Below are 17523 nucleotides of genomic sequence, written 5' to 3'. Positions count from 1 at the left end.
AGTTAATGGGAATCGGTGGTGGTGGGGGAGAAACTCTCCACAGCTTGGAGTCATAGCTAGCACAGAGGAAGATGGTTGTGGTTGTTGAAGTCAATATCTCAGCCCTAAGGTAGTGTCCTCGGCCCAACCATCTTCAGCTGCTTCATCATGACATTCCCTCCTTCATAAGGTCAGAAGTGGGGATGTTCACTGATGATTGCGCAATGTTCATTAGTCATGACTCCTCAGATACTGAAGCAGCCCGTGTCCAGATGCTGCGGGACCTGGACAATATGCAGGCTTAGGTTGATAAGTGGCAAGTAACATTCGTGCCACACAACTGCCAGGCAATGGCCATCTCCAACAAGAGAGAATCTAACCATCTCCCCTTGACATTCAATTGCATTACCATTACCAGTCAGCCTGATGTCGGTAGTGGAGAAAATCCTAGAGTCCATTATCAAAGATTTTATAGCAGAGCACTTAGAGAACAGTGGTAGAATTGGGCAGAGTCAGCATGGATTTATGAAAGGCAAATCATGCTTGACAAATCTACTAGAATTCTTCGAGGATGTAACTAGTCGAGTTGATGAGGGGGAGCCAGTGGATGTGGTTTATTTGGACTTTCAGAAGGCTTTCAACAAAGTCCCACATAAGAGATTAGCATGTAAAATTAAAGCGCATGGGATTGGGGGTAGTGTATTGTGATGGATAGAAAGTTGTTGTCAGACAGGAAACAAAGAGTAGGGATAAATGGGTCTTTTTCCGAATGGCAGGCAGTGATTAGTGGGGTACCGCAGGGATCTGTGCTCGGACCCCAGTTATTCACAATATATATTAATGATTTAAATAAGAGAACTAAATGCATTATCTCCAAATTTGCAGATGGGTGGGAGGGTGAGTTGTGAGGAGAATACAGAGAGACTTCAGGGTGATTTGGACAAGTTGAGTGAGTGGGCGAATACATGGCAGATGCAGTATATTGTGGATAAATGTGAGGTTATCCACTTTGGTAGCAAAAACAGGAAGTCAGATTATTATCTGAATGGCTGTAAACTGAGAGAGGGGAATATGCAACGAGACCTGGGTGTTCTCGTACACCAGTCACTGAAGGTAATCAACAGGCAGTAAAAAAGGCAAATGGTTTGTTGGCCTTCATAGCGAGAGGATTCGAGTACAGGAGCAGGGATGTCTTGCTGCAATTATACAGGGCCTTGGTGAGGCCAAATAGCCTACTCTTGCTCCTATTTTCTATGTTTCATTGCTGAATCCCCCACTATCAACATCCTGGGGGTCACCATTGACCAGAAATTGAACTGGTCCAGGCACATAAATGCTGTGGCTACAAGAGCAGGTCAGAGACTGGGAATTCTGCGGCAAGTAACTCACCACCTGACTCCCCAAAGCCTGTCCACCATCTACAAGGCACAAGTCAGGAGTGTGATGGAATACTCTCCACTTGCCTGGATGAGTGCAGCTCCAACAACACTCAAGAAGCTCGACACCATCCAGGACAAAGCAGCCTGCTTGATTGGCACCCTATCCACCACCTTAAACATTCACTCCCTCCACCACCGACGCACAGTGGCAGCAGTGTGTACCATTTCCAAGATGCACTGCAGCAATGCACGAAGGCTGCTTCGACAGCACCTTCCAGCACCTTTTCCCCCAGAAGGACAAGGGCTGCAGACACATGGGAACACCACCACCTGCAAGTTCCCCTCTAAGTCACACACCATCCTGACTTGGAACTATTTCGCCGTTCCTTCACTGTCACTGGGTCAAAAATCCTGGAACTCCCTTCCTAACAGCACTGTTGGTGTACCTACCCCACATGGACTGCAGCGGTTCAAGAAGGCAGCTCACCACCACCTTCTCAAGGGCAATTGGGGATGGACAATAAATGCTGACCGAGCCAGCGATGCCCACATCCCATGAACAAATTACAAAAAAGACTGGTGAAGTGGGTGGAACAGTGGTAAATGGAATTCAATCCAGAGAAGTGTGAGGTCATGCATTTGGGGAGGGAAAACATGGCAAGAGAACACACAATAAATGGTAGGAAACTGAGAATTGTGGCGTGTTACAGACAGATGGTCAGTGGTGTGGGTAACTTCGACATCTCACCTTCCAACTGATTGTAATAGTGTTTTGTTAAAAATGGGTTGTTAGTCCCAGAGTGTTTAAGGGTCAAATAAACAGACAAATGACAGGTTTTCTCATAGGTTTACAAAAAAAGGTTAAATTTTACTTAAATAGCAAAACCTTTTTATGGTAAAAATTCATCACATTTGAGCCTCTGTCTGGTGTCACATGGCCCTCTCCCCTGGTGTGAGCGCACAATGGTCCAGGATATGGAAACCATTGCTATCTTCGCATCTGAATGGGAACCATTCTGTTACAATGATGCTCCTCCACACCTGCTGTGAGCTGTGCAATCAGTCTGTCTTACAGAACCTTCCTTAGTCCCATTCCTGTAGGTTGGAGTCAATAACATGTAATGGGCTCCTTTCAATTACAATGGGTTTTCTCCAGAGCTAATTCATACTTAATGAGTTTTGTCTTTACAGACAGACTTGTTGACTGCCAGTACAGGAGAGGTCACCTGACCTCTACTCCATTTTGTCTGTGGTACAGATGTGCCCATTTTCTTGTGGTTCAATTTACCAGTTGACTTTTTATTAATTCCTCCAGTTCATTGTTTATTTCATCACTGCTCCTTCAGAGCATGACAAGAAGAACAGAGGAACCTTAGAGTCCACAGATCCCTGAAGGTAGCAAGACCAGTACATAAGATGGTTAAGAAGGCATATGGGATATGTTCCTTTATTAGCCGAGGCATATAAGAGCAGGAAGGTTATGCTGGAACTGTATAGAACACTAGTTAGGCTACAGCTAGAGTACTGCGTGCAGTTCTGGTCCCCACATTACAGGAAGGATATGATTACACTGGAGAGGAGATTTATGAGGATGTTGTCAGGAATGGAGAATTTTAGCCAAGAGGAAAGATTGAATTGGCTAGGATTGCTTTCTTTGGAACAGAGGAGGCTGAGGGGAGATTTGATTGAGGTGTATAAAATTATGAGGGGTCTGGACAGAGTCGATAGGAAGAAACTGTTCCCACTCATGAAAGGATTAAGAACAAGAAGGCACAGATCTAAAGTAATTGATAAAAGGAGCAAAAGTGACATGAGGAAAACATTTTCACGCAGCATGTGGTTAAGGTCTGGAATGTGCTGTCTGAGAGTGTGATGGAGGCAGGTTCAATTGAAGCATTCAAAAGGGAATTAGACTGTTAGATGAAAAGTAGAATGTGCAGGGTTACGGGGAGAAGGCGGGGGAGTGGCACTAGGTGAAATGCTCATTTGGAGAGCCAGTGCAGACACGATGGGCCGAATGGCCTCCTTCTACACTGTAACAATTCTGTGACCTATTTCCCTTAGCAGAGAGGTCAATAACGAAAGGGTATGAAATTCAAGTAATTGGCAGAAGGATTAGAGGGGAGTTCAGCAATTTATTTTCACCCAGAGGGTGGTTGGGACCTGAAGCTCACTGCCTGAAAGCGTGGTGGAGATAGAAACCCTAATCACATTTAAAAAGCACTGGGATATGCACTTGAAGTGCCATAACCTACAGCTATGCACCAAGAGCTGGAGGATTAGCTTGGATAGCTCTTTTTCAGCTGGCACAGCCATGAAGGACCAAATAGCCTCCTCCTATTTTGTAACTTTTCTATGGCTGGAACTTTTCGTCGGGTTGGAGCCCCACCAACCGGCCGAAAAGTCAGTGGTGAGCCTGCCTCTGCCGGGCCAGGAGGTCCACGCTGGGATTCTTCGCTCCCCAGGCCCTTAATTGGTCTTGGGTGGGACTTCCACCTCCTTGAGGCAGTAAGTCCCACCTAATGGAGCTGCTGGCCAATCAGCGGGCTGGCAGCTCTTAGTCCCAGCAGCGCCAGTGGGGACGGTGGCCACTCCTGGGACTACACCCAGCCATCGCAAGCAAGGTGAAAGACGGCCCTGGAAGACAGGTAAGTTTTTAGGGCCTCCCTGGGGCAATTGGCTGGGCCCTGGTGAGGCAAGGGTGGTCAGTTAGGGGAATAGCGGGAGTGTTATGCGTTGGTGGTGGTTGGGGCTTCGGTGGCTGCCCTCCATGGGGCACAGGGTGCCCGATCAGAAAGGACACCACCCCTTGCCCCCACCTCGCACTCAATTTTATGCCCCCCACCCCCACCACCAGTCCACTTGTTTGAGGGCATTATAATTCTGGCCTATGTTTCTATTCCCTTGTCCTGTGGTTGTGGTTTGTTAAATGATAGCAGTTTATAAAACTTGATAGATTTTCTGTGAGTCAAATGACACTTACAAAATATGCTGGAGGAGATAGTGATTTCTCTGGATCTGTCACCAGTCTAAGGTTTAAATATAAATCGTATTGAATGGTTTAAAATCCTTATTCTCTAACTTCAATTCTGTTGTCATGTTTACTTTGCTCCCTATTGCTCTCATTGAATTGTTTAATCCCACCCTCTTGCTGCACTTTATCTGCTAATTCCCATGGAGCAGACCATGAAATATTTGTCAAAAGTTTGGTTAGCAAAAAAGCACAATAGTGTAGATTCAGGAACTTGAACTTTAGAACGTTTGGTTTATATTGGGAATTTCTTGTTGGCTAAGGTGATGGCTGGGGAGCTATAATTGCTGCAGGACCAGCCAGCTTCTCATTCTTGATGCTTACTGAGAGATTGGCTGCTGGAAATGTTGAATGAGAACAGGATGACGTTTGATTGTGATAAACACCAACACCCCATCCCCATTCACCCCCACACCTTGTGAATTAGGAAGAAAAAAAAATCAACTTATTCTTTTGTCCTTTCCAGCAATCCTGTGGAAAAGTGGGTGCTGATTGATGACCGGTTCATGAACTGTTATCCATGGTCAAATTACCTGCCAACATTCGCTGTGGTTGATTTTTAACTTGTACCACCTGGTACTGATGGCAGAAATGGCCTCAAAATAGGGTCAGGTGCTATAACGCCCCATTAATCCCAACAATGCAGTGGCACCATTTAGAAAGGGGCCAACTGCTGGCTGCCTGAACCACAACCTGTATCAGGTACAAAGCCCCTTTAATACACAAATCGGAGCCCCAGGACCCTGATTGCCAATTCACTGTAGAAAGGTTTCTTTTAGGAGATGTCTACAGCTGTTGCTATGTACAGTTTATATTCAGTTACTATAGCATCCTTGCAATTTTTATCTATTTACATGGTTGCACAGATTGACTTGCTGACAGTTTACAGTTTAAACATCTGATTTTACTACTCTTTGCAAAAGCTATTAAACTGTTCACAATATGTAATGTCACAAGCAAATATAACACTAAGTTTAGAAAAATAGTTTTATTGTACTTTGGTCACTGATGCCAGGGTTCAGTGCTTGGCTAGAGTGGAGGGTTTCCTGTAGAATCAGCCTGTTAGCATCAGTTGTGTTTCTGCCAGTTCTCATCACAGCTCTATGATGCCACACCCAGTGTCAACCGGGTGATGCCACCAACTTTTATGTTGCCATCAGCTTTTTGCAATTAACTAAATATTTAAATGGTTTAATGAAATATTCTGGGTGGGTTAGGCATTAACCTTTCACTACTGGGCCCTGGGTTTAGATCCAGCAAGGACTAATGGGATAAAAGTATTCTCTGCAATATTCCCATTTGAAACGGGATGGATTTAGGCAGTTCCAATCCATTGCCTAGTGGCATGGGAAAGGAAAAATTATCACAATGGTCCAAGTTTTCTGAGGTTGTATAGAGAAGACGCAGCAGTATCTGGCTGCACTATACCTGACCTGGGAGTACCCCATGTTGACACTGGCTGCCTGAAATGTGAGGAGCAGAATTCCCCATCACTCACACTTTGAATATGACAAATATTTAGTTTCAAAAGAGAATTTAAATATAATAGTCAACCTGTTCCTGACAGGTCAGTGATTAAGTGAACTGTATGGTGTGGCGCTTCACCAGACAGGCTAAGAAGGCCCCAGGCTCAATCCCTGCGCCAAATTAGCTCTCAACCAGCATGACCGATGAGGGTAGGATCATGTTTGGCTGTAATGATGTCACAGTTAAATAACCTGCCTGTGATCACTATCTTAATGCAGAAATGTGACTCCATTGCCCATGAAACCATACTCCAGCAAGGAACAACACATTCAGGAGCAGAGAGGTTGGGGGCAAATGGAAAAAAAATTGTTTTAAATAATCTCATAACACAAATATAGGTTTATAATTTTCTTGTTTGTTCAGCACCCTTCAATGATGAGGGCTAATTCTGCACCCCCAAAAAGAAACACAAATCAGAGATAGGGTGATGACATTGTGGACCCAATTCTCCAATGTGCACACCTTGTGTGTGTAGATTCCCAGTGGGATCACGGAATGCTGTATAATTCCTGTAGCTTTTTCAAGTCTGTAAAGAGTTATAAGGAATAATTTTATGAATTCTCCCTCTGTCCTGAACTTGATTACTGAGTGAACCTATTGGGAATTATGGGTGGATGACGGGAATTTGGGTGCCCACTCCTGCGTGTACGGTCTGTTGGAATATGAAGATCCACACTAGGGAATGCCAATGAAAATTAAAATTCAATTCAATTTCAATTTATTGTTGATACGGAAATTGATTTCAGGTACATTGCTCATTCATTAATATATTACATATGAATAATAACAAAATAATAACCCTAACTATCGCAAAAAGTCTAACATGATTAAAATATATCTGTTTAAAAACTAATTCTAGTACATTAGAATATTCAGTCAAGGAGTCCCATCACGAGTGCATATCTTCATCCATTCATCAAGATCCTGTTAAAAGTTCTCATACAGAAAGGCACAATGAGTTCAAGAACTGATTTGTCCTACATCTAAAGGATTGTAGCCTTTTCCCCGAACGCATCCAACAGTAATACTGAGACAAGGGGTGATTCTCACCGAGTCTGTGCCGACCAACAACCACCCACTTATACTAATCCTACATTAATCCCATATTCCCTACCACATCCCCACCATTCTCCTACCTACACTAGGGGCAATTTACAATGGCCAAATCACCTATCAACCCGCAAGTCTTTGGCTGTGGGAGGAAACCGGAGCACCCGGCGGAAAGGGAGAGAACTTGCAAATTCCGCACAGGCAGTACCCAGAATTGAACCCGGGTCGCTGGAGCTGGATCTACTGGAAAGGGAGAGATGTAGAACAGACTGTCAACTCGCTATTACAAAAGCAAACTACTGTGCAGACTGGAAATCTGAAATAAAGACAGAAAATGCTGGAAATACTCAATTCTGTTTCTCTCTCCACAGATGCTAACATTTCATTTAGAATGTTTTCTTGAGTTCAGTATTATTGACCACTCCCATAAGCAGACCTCATATTCTGTGTGATGTGTAGTATGCCTTTATCTGCCAATATCTAGGTATATGTTAGCCAGACCCAGCAATCAGAGAGCCCTTCCCATGGAATTACAGCTTCCTGGACTGTTTTATGTACCACTGTGTGAATGTCATCTTTTGTAGGTGGGTTGAATTTGTACTCTATCATTATCACAGTTTAGAATTTAAACCACCTTACAATTTAATTAGCAAAGAACAATAGTCAGTACAAACAGTGCATTTACAGGAATTTATAATCTGTACTATCCATATTGCATCAAAACATCTGAGCAATCTTTCAGCAAATCTAGATAACAAAAGTAGTTGTTGATTATTTATATGTTGAAATGTTGCTACAAAGTCAAACTAATCCAGACCCTCTACTGGCTGTAGAATGATTAGAAGGGGCTTGGGCTACTGCACATAATCCCAAATCAGAAACTATGGGTATAAAGTTGTCCAGTAAAGGGTCAAAGCCAATCATAAGAACAGAAGGAGGCCATTCAGCCCCTTGAACCTGTTCCACTATTCAGTTAGATCATGGCTGATCTGATCTTAACTTCATCTCCCCACCTTGGTTCCATAACTCTTTAATACCCTTGCCTAACAAAATCAATCTCTGTGTGAATTTTTTTCTATTGGACCTGCCTTAACAGTTTTGGTGGAGTGAGTCCTAGCTTTCCACTGCGCTTTGTGAAGACTCTATCGCTTCTCTCCAGTCCCTGACACAATCGTGACCTGTAACACCCACCATTGCTGATTTGCTTCTTGGATCTGTGGCAGAAAACATGATGCACTTGTTTAAGAATCTTTTGAAAATGTAGAAAGAGCAGATACTAACATTAGATAGTTATAATTGTGTAGATCTCTTCATATTACAAAAATAACATGCATTCAGAGAAATTTGCACTCTCAGAAAGATTGTGCAGTGCAAGTGCCAGTCTCCCTTTCAATGTGCCAGATCAAAAATGAATTGAAAGATCGGACTTTCACTTTGGATTTGATACTGCGGAATGTAAATTTGAAGCTGGTGGTCACTGCTACATAACATAGAGCTTCAGTACAAATCCTGCCCTCGAATCTCTCTGGAAATTGATTTCTGTGATGAAAAATGCCAATTCTGGTTGCTACGCAAAAAAATACGGCCACTAAAAAAATTAATCTGACTTGAATTCATTTACTCAATCCCCACACAGAGAATTTAACCATGTTTTACACATGAAGCTTACAGTAACTATTGCATGAGTTGGTGTATTAATGTTCTGATGTTATGCAGGAGAGGTTGGTTCATTCATGTCTTCCCTCAATTATTATTCCTAGTCTGTCAGCTCTGCTACAATCCACTTGAGTCTCTGTAAAAATTTACATTGACAGGCAGCAGATAGTTGATATTAAATTTAATAAAGTTAACATGAGCCAGTAGTGTAATTATTTATATCTCCTGGTCAAGCTTGACAGATATATCCAACAATGGTAAGAGGAGGCTCCCAGCAATAGCATAGATTTCAAATAGTAATAAATGAATGGATAAGCAGTGATGGAGTGATTACTTGCAAGGTGCATCAGTCCTTCTGCACCTGCGCACCTGTTTTGGGATGGTGAATGCACACTCAGTCAGTCATGTCCACAAAAACACCTGCACGCTGGAGAACTGACTGCAGAGGAAACTGAACCGAAGGGGGCCTACCAAAGCATCTTGCCTTGGCCAGCCTGGAGCCTGCAAGGGGACCAATCAGATATCTGGTCCAACCTACTTGTGTTGCAAATAGACACCAGCACGAACAGCAAACTTTTTTATAAGTAGTTAATTTCTTGGTCTTCTCAGGACATCCAATGAATAAAAATGGGGAGCAATGTAAATCTGATTCATCATTACCTGTTTCACACTATCACACAAAGTCAAAATTACCCCGATATCTCCTGCTCAGGCTGATGTGGGCAGATGGCCTTTGACCTCTGCTGCTCTAACAGAGGCTACTTGGAGCTAGACAGGCACGGTCATGTCCTCTGATTCCATCTTCCTCCCATGAAGATCTGCTTTTGGGTACAAAAGGACTGTAATTCCTCTTGCAGTGACAAGCAGAGAATGTGTTTTCTGAATAACTAACAGACCACTAATGAAATTATATGTTTTAAAGCCGCGTGTTTCTGTGATTTTGTTAGCTGGACAATAATTGCAGAGAAACTCAACTTTTCCCAAATTTTGTTTATAAAGAGAAGTTTCAACCCAAACTTGCATGGCCTTACTTTGATATGGCATCTTTGAGTTGCACTATCTTGAAATACAGATTTTAGTGTCTCGTGCTAAACAGGAGCTGTTTATTGTTTCCATCACAGTCCCAGCTAAAGTTTGCTAAATGAATGGGAAATCTGGCACATTACCCTTTACAGCCTGGTTGGCTGTACTTGGTGTTTGGAAAAAATAAGAATGACGTTGAAAGAATTAAAAAGGAGTAACAACTATTAACAAAAAAAATCATGGCAAGGCTGGAAAATATTTGCAACACTATATTTATTGAGGACAATATGCTGGTCACAAAAGTCTGTGGTGTCAATGTTCGGTGGAATTGTGCACTTACCTTGATTTTACTTTCCAGTAAAACTAGAGAAAGAACAAAAAGACATGTGCAAACAGTATTTTTAAGATGTCAAATGGGTCACTTGGATACTGCAGTTTATTGTGATGTCTGGGGGATGCTATGTCTTTGAAATCAAGAATATGACACAGGTAGATTTTCATACTTTGCATTTTGCATTTTCAGAGGAGATTTAACTGGTTTGAAGTAGAATTGAGTTTTCTACCTTGCTCTGCAGAGATACTAATCAATGTTGGGTTCCACGACCCTCTGGTATCTCAGCCAAGTAGCCAATGATTGCCAGCAAAATGTTTAATTGTAGAGTGAGTCACATTAAGTTTAATCACATCCTTGAATGATGCCCACAAACATGCCCTTTCCAACAGGATTGCTGGATACTAATGAGGAGTAAGAACCTGACTAATTTTCCCTTTCCAAGCCCAGTGGTGAGATCAGCTAATTAGCCACTGGCTCAGGATCAAAGCTGGGATCTTCCCATTCTAAATGCTCATTTGTGCACAGGGGTGGTGGTGGTGGGATGTTATGGGGTGAGGGGGAGGGAAGTGGACCTGGAATGAAGTTCCACTGTTGCAAATGGACTATGACAAGTTGTGAAGATTAATCTGTAAATGCCTCTTAGTCGTAGTTCTGTTTGGTCCTATTTCTGATACTAACTAGCTGCTTCGAGAGTAATCACTACTGGGCCTGAATTCAGCACTACAGCCATATATAAAACAATCCAGCTTTATAAATATTGCACATTGCTTACACTTGGAGGGGCTTATAGTGAATTGGCACCGTGCACCAAATCTCTTCAGGCACATTGACAAAGGGCAGATGCTGTCTTATTGGCTTCCTTATTGGCCCTTTACAAAATTCAAAACCGGACAAAGAATGGGCCACGGATTTGGATGAGAGCTCGGCTTCAGAGGTTTGCTTTGCTGATGGTGAAAATCCAATGAAAATTTGTTAATTAATACATCCACATAAAAATAAGTTTAAAACATCTTAGCTGTCCACATATTTAGAAATTTCTGAAAATCTACTTAAAAATCAGACCACCCAGTCGAAACCAGCTGGTGACAATTCTGCTAATTTAACCAGTACTTTGGTACTTCAGCTCTGCTTGTAAGTTGGGTGAACGACTGAATGTTACTCTTTAGTAGGATGTAAATCATGCGTTCTCAGTAAGAGTTGTAAGTGTTGTTGCCCTCCTAATCTATTGGGTCTTCAGTTCACTAACATTACAGTTGGTTTGTAATTTGCACAGAGCATATAGGTTCCATGCAAAAAAAGGTATGGGTGAACTGGCAGGAGTGTGAGACACAGGTGCTGCGTAAGGAATTCCCAATCTTGGCCCTTTGGTTGAGAAGCACCGAATGGAGACCTTGCATTTTCCTTGAAGGAAAAATGAGGTGACTCACTCGGAGCTGATTTCATGCCATTGGCCAGCTACACAGCAATATTAATGGAGGCCTGGCTGAGACATCTCTAACCTGTCCTATTGGCCTTGTGTTGACAGAGGTTGGGCACTCAATGGGAATTGGAAGAAAAATAATCTGCTTGAAAAAATGTTACAAAAATGTACTTAATGGTGTTTTTGGGCTTCAGGTGAACCACATAAACTGTATTGGATTCAAAACCCAGGATACTGGTTTCAGTTCCAAAACATACATTCATCTCTGATGAAATGGCTATAATTTCTTTGGGTCTTTTGCAACCCACCCCCTTCCATAATTTTCACTTCACAGCTCCATTCTTGTAAGTCATCATAAGTCTTTGTTGTGAGGAAAGCTGTGCATGATTCATTTTGTATTTTCTCCTTTCCCTTTCCTTAGTCGTTGCTTGTGCCTGGAAAAAGCCCAACCAAGCACGGACGTCGAGGCAGTGCTATAGGCATAGGAACAATAGAAGAGGTTTATGCTTTACACTCACTTTCCTGTCTCTGATTCAATCCTGCTTCTCCTGTGTGATGCTCATTGCATGGTCACTGATTCAAGTCTACTGCATGAGTTTGTATTTTTATTGGAAGAAGTTGCTTTTGAATGTTTAGAAATACACCATCTCTAATTTATATTTAGAACATCTCTTCCCATTGCCTTATCACTGACCTTGCAGCCTGTGTTCCAACATTTTCTCGAAGAAAAAAACACTTACAAAACATGGAGGTGAACAAAAGATTTAAGTACAGGCTTGAAATCAGCTGTCTGGCACTCTGAATAGATGGATTCTAAATATGAATTGGGCTTATAGTTGTGAGTGCATTGGTTTCAATTAATCTGCTCTGTGCATGACCTAATCTCAATGACAGTCAAATTTAACAAGTTATAGTCTAGGGAATTGATTATTAAGAAATGTCTGAACTGCATTGTTCAAATAGTGACTCATATAGTAACAACAGTGCTAAACTACTGTCCAAGAGATTCTGAACCAGCAAATAGAGCCTGATGACACCCACAGTAAGGGAGATTTTCCTGGATTTGCACTGGATCGCTGGGGCACAGTGACCATCAGGGACTTGGGCAGCTCAGAGCACAGGCTTCTGAAGGAGTAGGTTCAGATGTGATCAAATTTCCGATGTTTGCTGCACCCAGGGGAATCCAGTGAGCCTGACGCCATACCCACAAAAATCTCCCTGGTATCATTTTTCTTTTGTCTTTCTTCTGCATCACCCCTCCTCCCCTGTGCACAATTCTGCAGCCAACAGAAGAAGATAAGATGCTTGCAGGCCCCTTCTGTTATAAGACAGTAGGGAGCATTTACGAGCAAGGCAGGGTGACTGCCCTTTGATGCATTGACCTCCCCTGCCTTTGGGGAAATGCTGAGACTCTACTTGCCACCTCCAGCTGATGTCAAGTCAATGCTGACCAGTGAGCACATGGGCAGATGCCGAGGTCAATCTGTAGCCCAGCGTTCTGGCATTTGACACATTGGCACATCAGCAGACTGCATTATTCTATCACCAATGAACAGTAGTTTAGCGATATGGTTGTAGCTAATATATTGTCACTGGATTGTTGCATCCACAATCTAAAATCACACCTGTAGATAAACTGGGTGAATAGTCCTACAATGTAACAGATCTGCATATTTGCACATTTGATTTCCTGATTACTGCATGACCTGATTTTTTAATGTTATTTAACTGCTACTTTATTGTTTGTGTTTTAATTACAATGATTACAGCACTAAACTCAGTAATTATATATCTATTAATTCATTATTAATTTATGTGTATGAATCATTGAATGTTAATATATACTAACATTGAAATACTTGGTTCATGTGGTATGCAAATAACTCCTGGTAGGTACCATTCACTTGTATATAATTCACCCCTTTCAGTTCTGTATAGTTTAATTGTTTTACTGATTTTCAAGGACCAAGTTCTATAGTGTTGAACCCAACTGATGGTTACAAATATTAATATCTTCGGAAGTGAATGATTAGATGATACTAAACTACAGTTTGAAAAGCCTGTGGATTGTAAGAGGAAGTAAGACTGGAGGTGAGGGGTGGTGCAGGCGGGTGTATGTAATTTCACAAAATTGAGGTCCTAAGAATGAATGCTACTGTGGAAAATGGTGAAATGAGTCTTGACTTCAATAACAAGATGATGCAGGTAGGAGGAAGTGTTTGTAAAACCCTGTATTAGAAGACTAACGAAGATGCTACCAAGAAGGAATGACTATAGCTGTACCAACAACATAGAAAAAGACAAGAAAGGAGAGAGTGGTTGGAGATTAGGAGGAATTGCCTATCCAACAATGAGCTATTGCTGGTATTCTGTCCAGGAGTGGAACGAGGTATCCAAACAACTGATGGGAGTAATATTGAAACCTCGTCAGATTTAGGGTTAAGGGGAAAAGTGGCATGAAATAGGAAACTGCAATTCTTGGATATAAACACAGCAAAGTGAGATCAGAGGAAATATTAGAAGCAAAGCTAAAGAAGGACTAAAAATGCAGCCATCAGAAGAGACAGCAGTTGAATAGAGAGTTAAGTGACAACCACACTTTATCTTCAAAGAATTGAAGGAAATAGCATTTTTATTTCCTCCTTAATTGATATAGAAGAGATGAAGCTTGAATCATTCAACCATTGCAATGTGTGAGGAATGAAGGTTGTGTGGCATGCAATCTGGAAGAAACTGATGAATGTAGATTTGAATCATCAGTAAAAGAGTGGGTTGGGCTGTCTGACGTGTAGAGGAGCTTACAGATAGAGACAACAAACAGAGTGGGAGAGAGCGATAAAAAAAGTCCGCGTTAAAGGAAAATGAGTTGGAGACTTAGCAGTTTGAGTGGGAGCTGAATAGTCATGAGCTGTGCTGAGAGACTATTTACAAACAGCTTTTTTAGAATTGTACATTGCCAGACCCCAGCAAAGGCATCTGGAATGTTCAAGACAATGACAAAGCAATCACAAAGTGGAGCAAAGTATCAGAGACAGCCTTTCACTAATAAAACAACTGTGCATTAGGTCAGAACTTGAACCATGGTGGATGTTTCAAGGGTTAACAGACTTAACCTTATAAAGAAAAAATGTAAGGACAATAAGATGGTGGTTTCAAGAATAAAGAGATCCTTTTAGGGATAAAATGAACATGAGCAAATTTTCAGAAGAAGGAAAAGTGCAATGTTCCGAAAATAATTAACTTCCTAAGTACCAGGAAATTAAATTAGGTGAAAGTAGAAAACTTATCTTGGTTCTTTGAAACTGGTTAGCCTCTGATTGAAATAAGTTGGAGAGACCAATCCTCAGGCATATGTCAGCTGGGCCTTTAAAATCATTGGTTATAGGACCATGCATTTACAATTCTTTATACTTGTCAAGTGACAAATGGGAAAACAGATTCCTACCACAAAAAAGAGGGTAAAGTTCTTTATTAATTTGTAACAACTACAGATTTTGAAAGTTAATTTGATACATTTTTAATTATTAAGTTATTGATGCAATTGTTAAGTGCATTTGCTAACTAATAGTCTCAGAGATGGTGTTACATTGATTAGTGTAAAATTTGTTGATGCTCTTATGATCACACTGCTCGATGGACTTAAACACAAACAAGGCCTTGACACTGGTATGTAGTGAAGGTCCAAAGGACATTTCCATTGGGGCATCGCAACTAGTGCTTGCTCTTTCCCACTCTTAATTTCAACACAGTGTAACCAGTGTTATCTCACAGACTGGCTCTGCAAAGTAGGAGACTTATCCTCAATTCAAAAGAGCACATGCAAAGTGAGAATCCACAGTTGTGCAAAGATAGAGCCTAATGGAGCTTTGTTGAGGTGTCACATTCGTTGGATTTTCCTCAAGATAGTTTCACATAGGCTCTAAATGCTTAGAATAAAATTATTGAATGGCCATGAAATTATAATCAGCAAATCTTGGCATGTTGCTTCATGTCGTGGATTACATAACACTGGGAATGAATTCTAGACATGAGGCACAAGTCCATATTTTCTTAAACCTGGGTTTGTTGTCTCTGGAGTGGAGGGCTGGTTAGATATTTGGATCGTTCAGTGTGACAGATTCTGGCAGAAGTTAACAAGGAAATAACAGTCTATTTCTCCTCCAAAACATTCTGGGATCAATTTTCAAGGAATACAATCAAGGGCTCTGGTGAAGTTCAAATAAATAGGATCTGGAATAATGGTAGTTTAATTGGGAGAGAGAAGTTGATGTGGTAAAGGATGCTTTTGCATATTGCACAGACGGAGTGCTACTTGGACAGACAAATGTTTCACCTTGATAGATTATCAGCATTGACCTCAACAACTTTAAAATTAACTTGGTCTAGGGGCTACTCTGCCTGGTGACTTAGTAGCCCAAGAATGATATTGGTAGAGGCCTTGGAATAAATCCTTGCCTTGCCTTCAACTAAAAGATGGAGAGCAGTCTTTGGGGAAGATTGGAACTAAAAAGGTAAAATAAGGACAAGTATAATGACTTGAAAGAGCAATAATTGAAATGTAAAAAGAATAATTAAGATTTCCAACAAGATCCCAAAAGGTTGAAAGATGATAGTCACTTAAAAGAATTAAATATTTTCAGAAATTTAAATAGATTTATCCCATTCATTTAACCTAGTGTTAGAAACCCCATGGTTAAGCAATAAGCTGAGAAATCTCCGATCCAATACTATCAAACAAACGCTTTGTGTGTTTGTGCATTTTAAATAGGTTAAAGGCACCACTAAAATAGCAGAAAAAAGAACATCAAACAAATGCATAATTGTTCATTTATTCACCTGGGCCTCAGTAATTCTGTAGAAGATAGTCCTGTCCCACCTTCATTGGTCTATGTAAACTGATTATGCATATAAAGATGTCTCTGCAGTGATTAGAGACTAGTATTGGTAAAGGTTCAGTGTAGTTTTTTTGATATATAACCAAGCAATCTGCCTGGCCAACCTTTTGTACACAGGAAATTCCCATAACTAATTGTGACTTTTTTAAAAAAACTATTAATTTTGAAAGATTACTGTGTGTGAATCAATATATGCTGAAAAGAACAATTATGTGAAATGGCATAAAGCCAGTTATGTGCATTTTCCGGTGGGTGTGTGACGCTAAATATATTTTTACAGTCATTGATTATTCCTGGGAAAAGTCCAACGAGGAAGAAATCCGGACCTTTCAGCTCTCGTCGCAGCAGTGCCATCGGAATAGAGAACATTCAGGAGGTGGTGGAGAGAAGGTGTGAGTCCGTCTCTGCTGGTTTGCTACAGTACAGTTTTACAGGGATATATCATACAACACTTTCTGCACCATTACTCCCAGTAAACTACTTCCAAAAGTGTAGCATGATAGCCTTGGTGACCATTTCAGACTGAAAGGAACTTGAAGCAATAATCTCACTGTGAGTGTTGACAAGTCATTATTCCACAGGGGCAACAGAGCCAAGCTCAGGCCTGTCCTCATGCAAAATGACTCATGCACTTCCCTTCAAAAGTCATTGGACAGCGATCAGGTGTGGGAACCATGGCTGGTCCCTTTTTTCCCTTACCCTACCCTACCGGCACTGAGGCCAATGAGCACACCCCACCACTCCGCCCGGGCGAATATCAGTTAACTCAGTCCAGGGATGAAGCATGGGATCATGTCTAATTGAGCTACTGGGGGAACATCACCCAGCTTTTAAGAATTTTCTAACTGGAGTGTAATCACTAGGCACCAACTCCACCTTGTTTCTGTAAGATCACAACACTTTGGTTTGAGTAGAGAACCAGAAGAGGCGAGTGCCAAATTATAATGTCAGGAAGATATAAGCTCATGCAATGATCCTGGATAAGGCAATAATGCTAATGTGCTTTATTCAGTGCTGTTCAAATGTCAGTGATAGCTCTAACTACTCAAATATTGACCCAAAACTACACTAGAAATAGAATTTTGCATGAAAACGGTGAATATCTTTTGGCTGGCCTATTTTTTACTGTTCCATTAATTTTGCTGGGTAATATAATCTATTCTGCATATTCTAGCCTTGTTTACTCACTTTTATTTCTGCCACTGCCCTTCCCTGAAAATCCGACAGGT

The 17523-nt window shown here is 41.4% G+C and overlaps 1 protein-coding gene across 13 annotated transcripts in view; it reads left to right on the top strand.

Moving 5' to 3' along the window:
* Positions 1 to 17523, top strand: part of rap1gapa (RAP1 GTPase activating protein a) — a 475427-nt gene that overhangs the window by 397660 nt on the left and 60244 nt on the right. For 11 of the 13 annotated variants that reach the window (XM_068016826.1, XM_068016824.1, XM_068016823.1 and 8 more), the window contains 2 exons: positions 11821 to 11898; positions 16575 to 16684. In XM_068016826.1, coding sequence (XP_067872927.1) covers positions 11821 to 11898; positions 16575 to 16684 — 188 coding nt within the window. The remainder of the gene's footprint in view (positions 1 to 11820; positions 11899 to 16574; positions 16685 to 17523) is intronic. The other 2 variants (XM_068016829.1, XM_068016833.1) reach the window with 1 other exon arrangement.

This window comes from Heterodontus francisci, chromosome 37, assembly GCF_036365525.1.
Source record: "Heterodontus francisci isolate sHetFra1 chromosome 37, sHetFra1.hap1, whole genome shotgun sequence".
Lineage (NCBI taxonomy): Eukaryota > Metazoa > Chordata > Chondrichthyes > Heterodontiformes > Heterodontidae > Heterodontus > Heterodontus francisci.
Note: the sequence above shows the minus strand (reverse complement) of the source record. Positions and strands in the feature narration are given on the sequence as shown.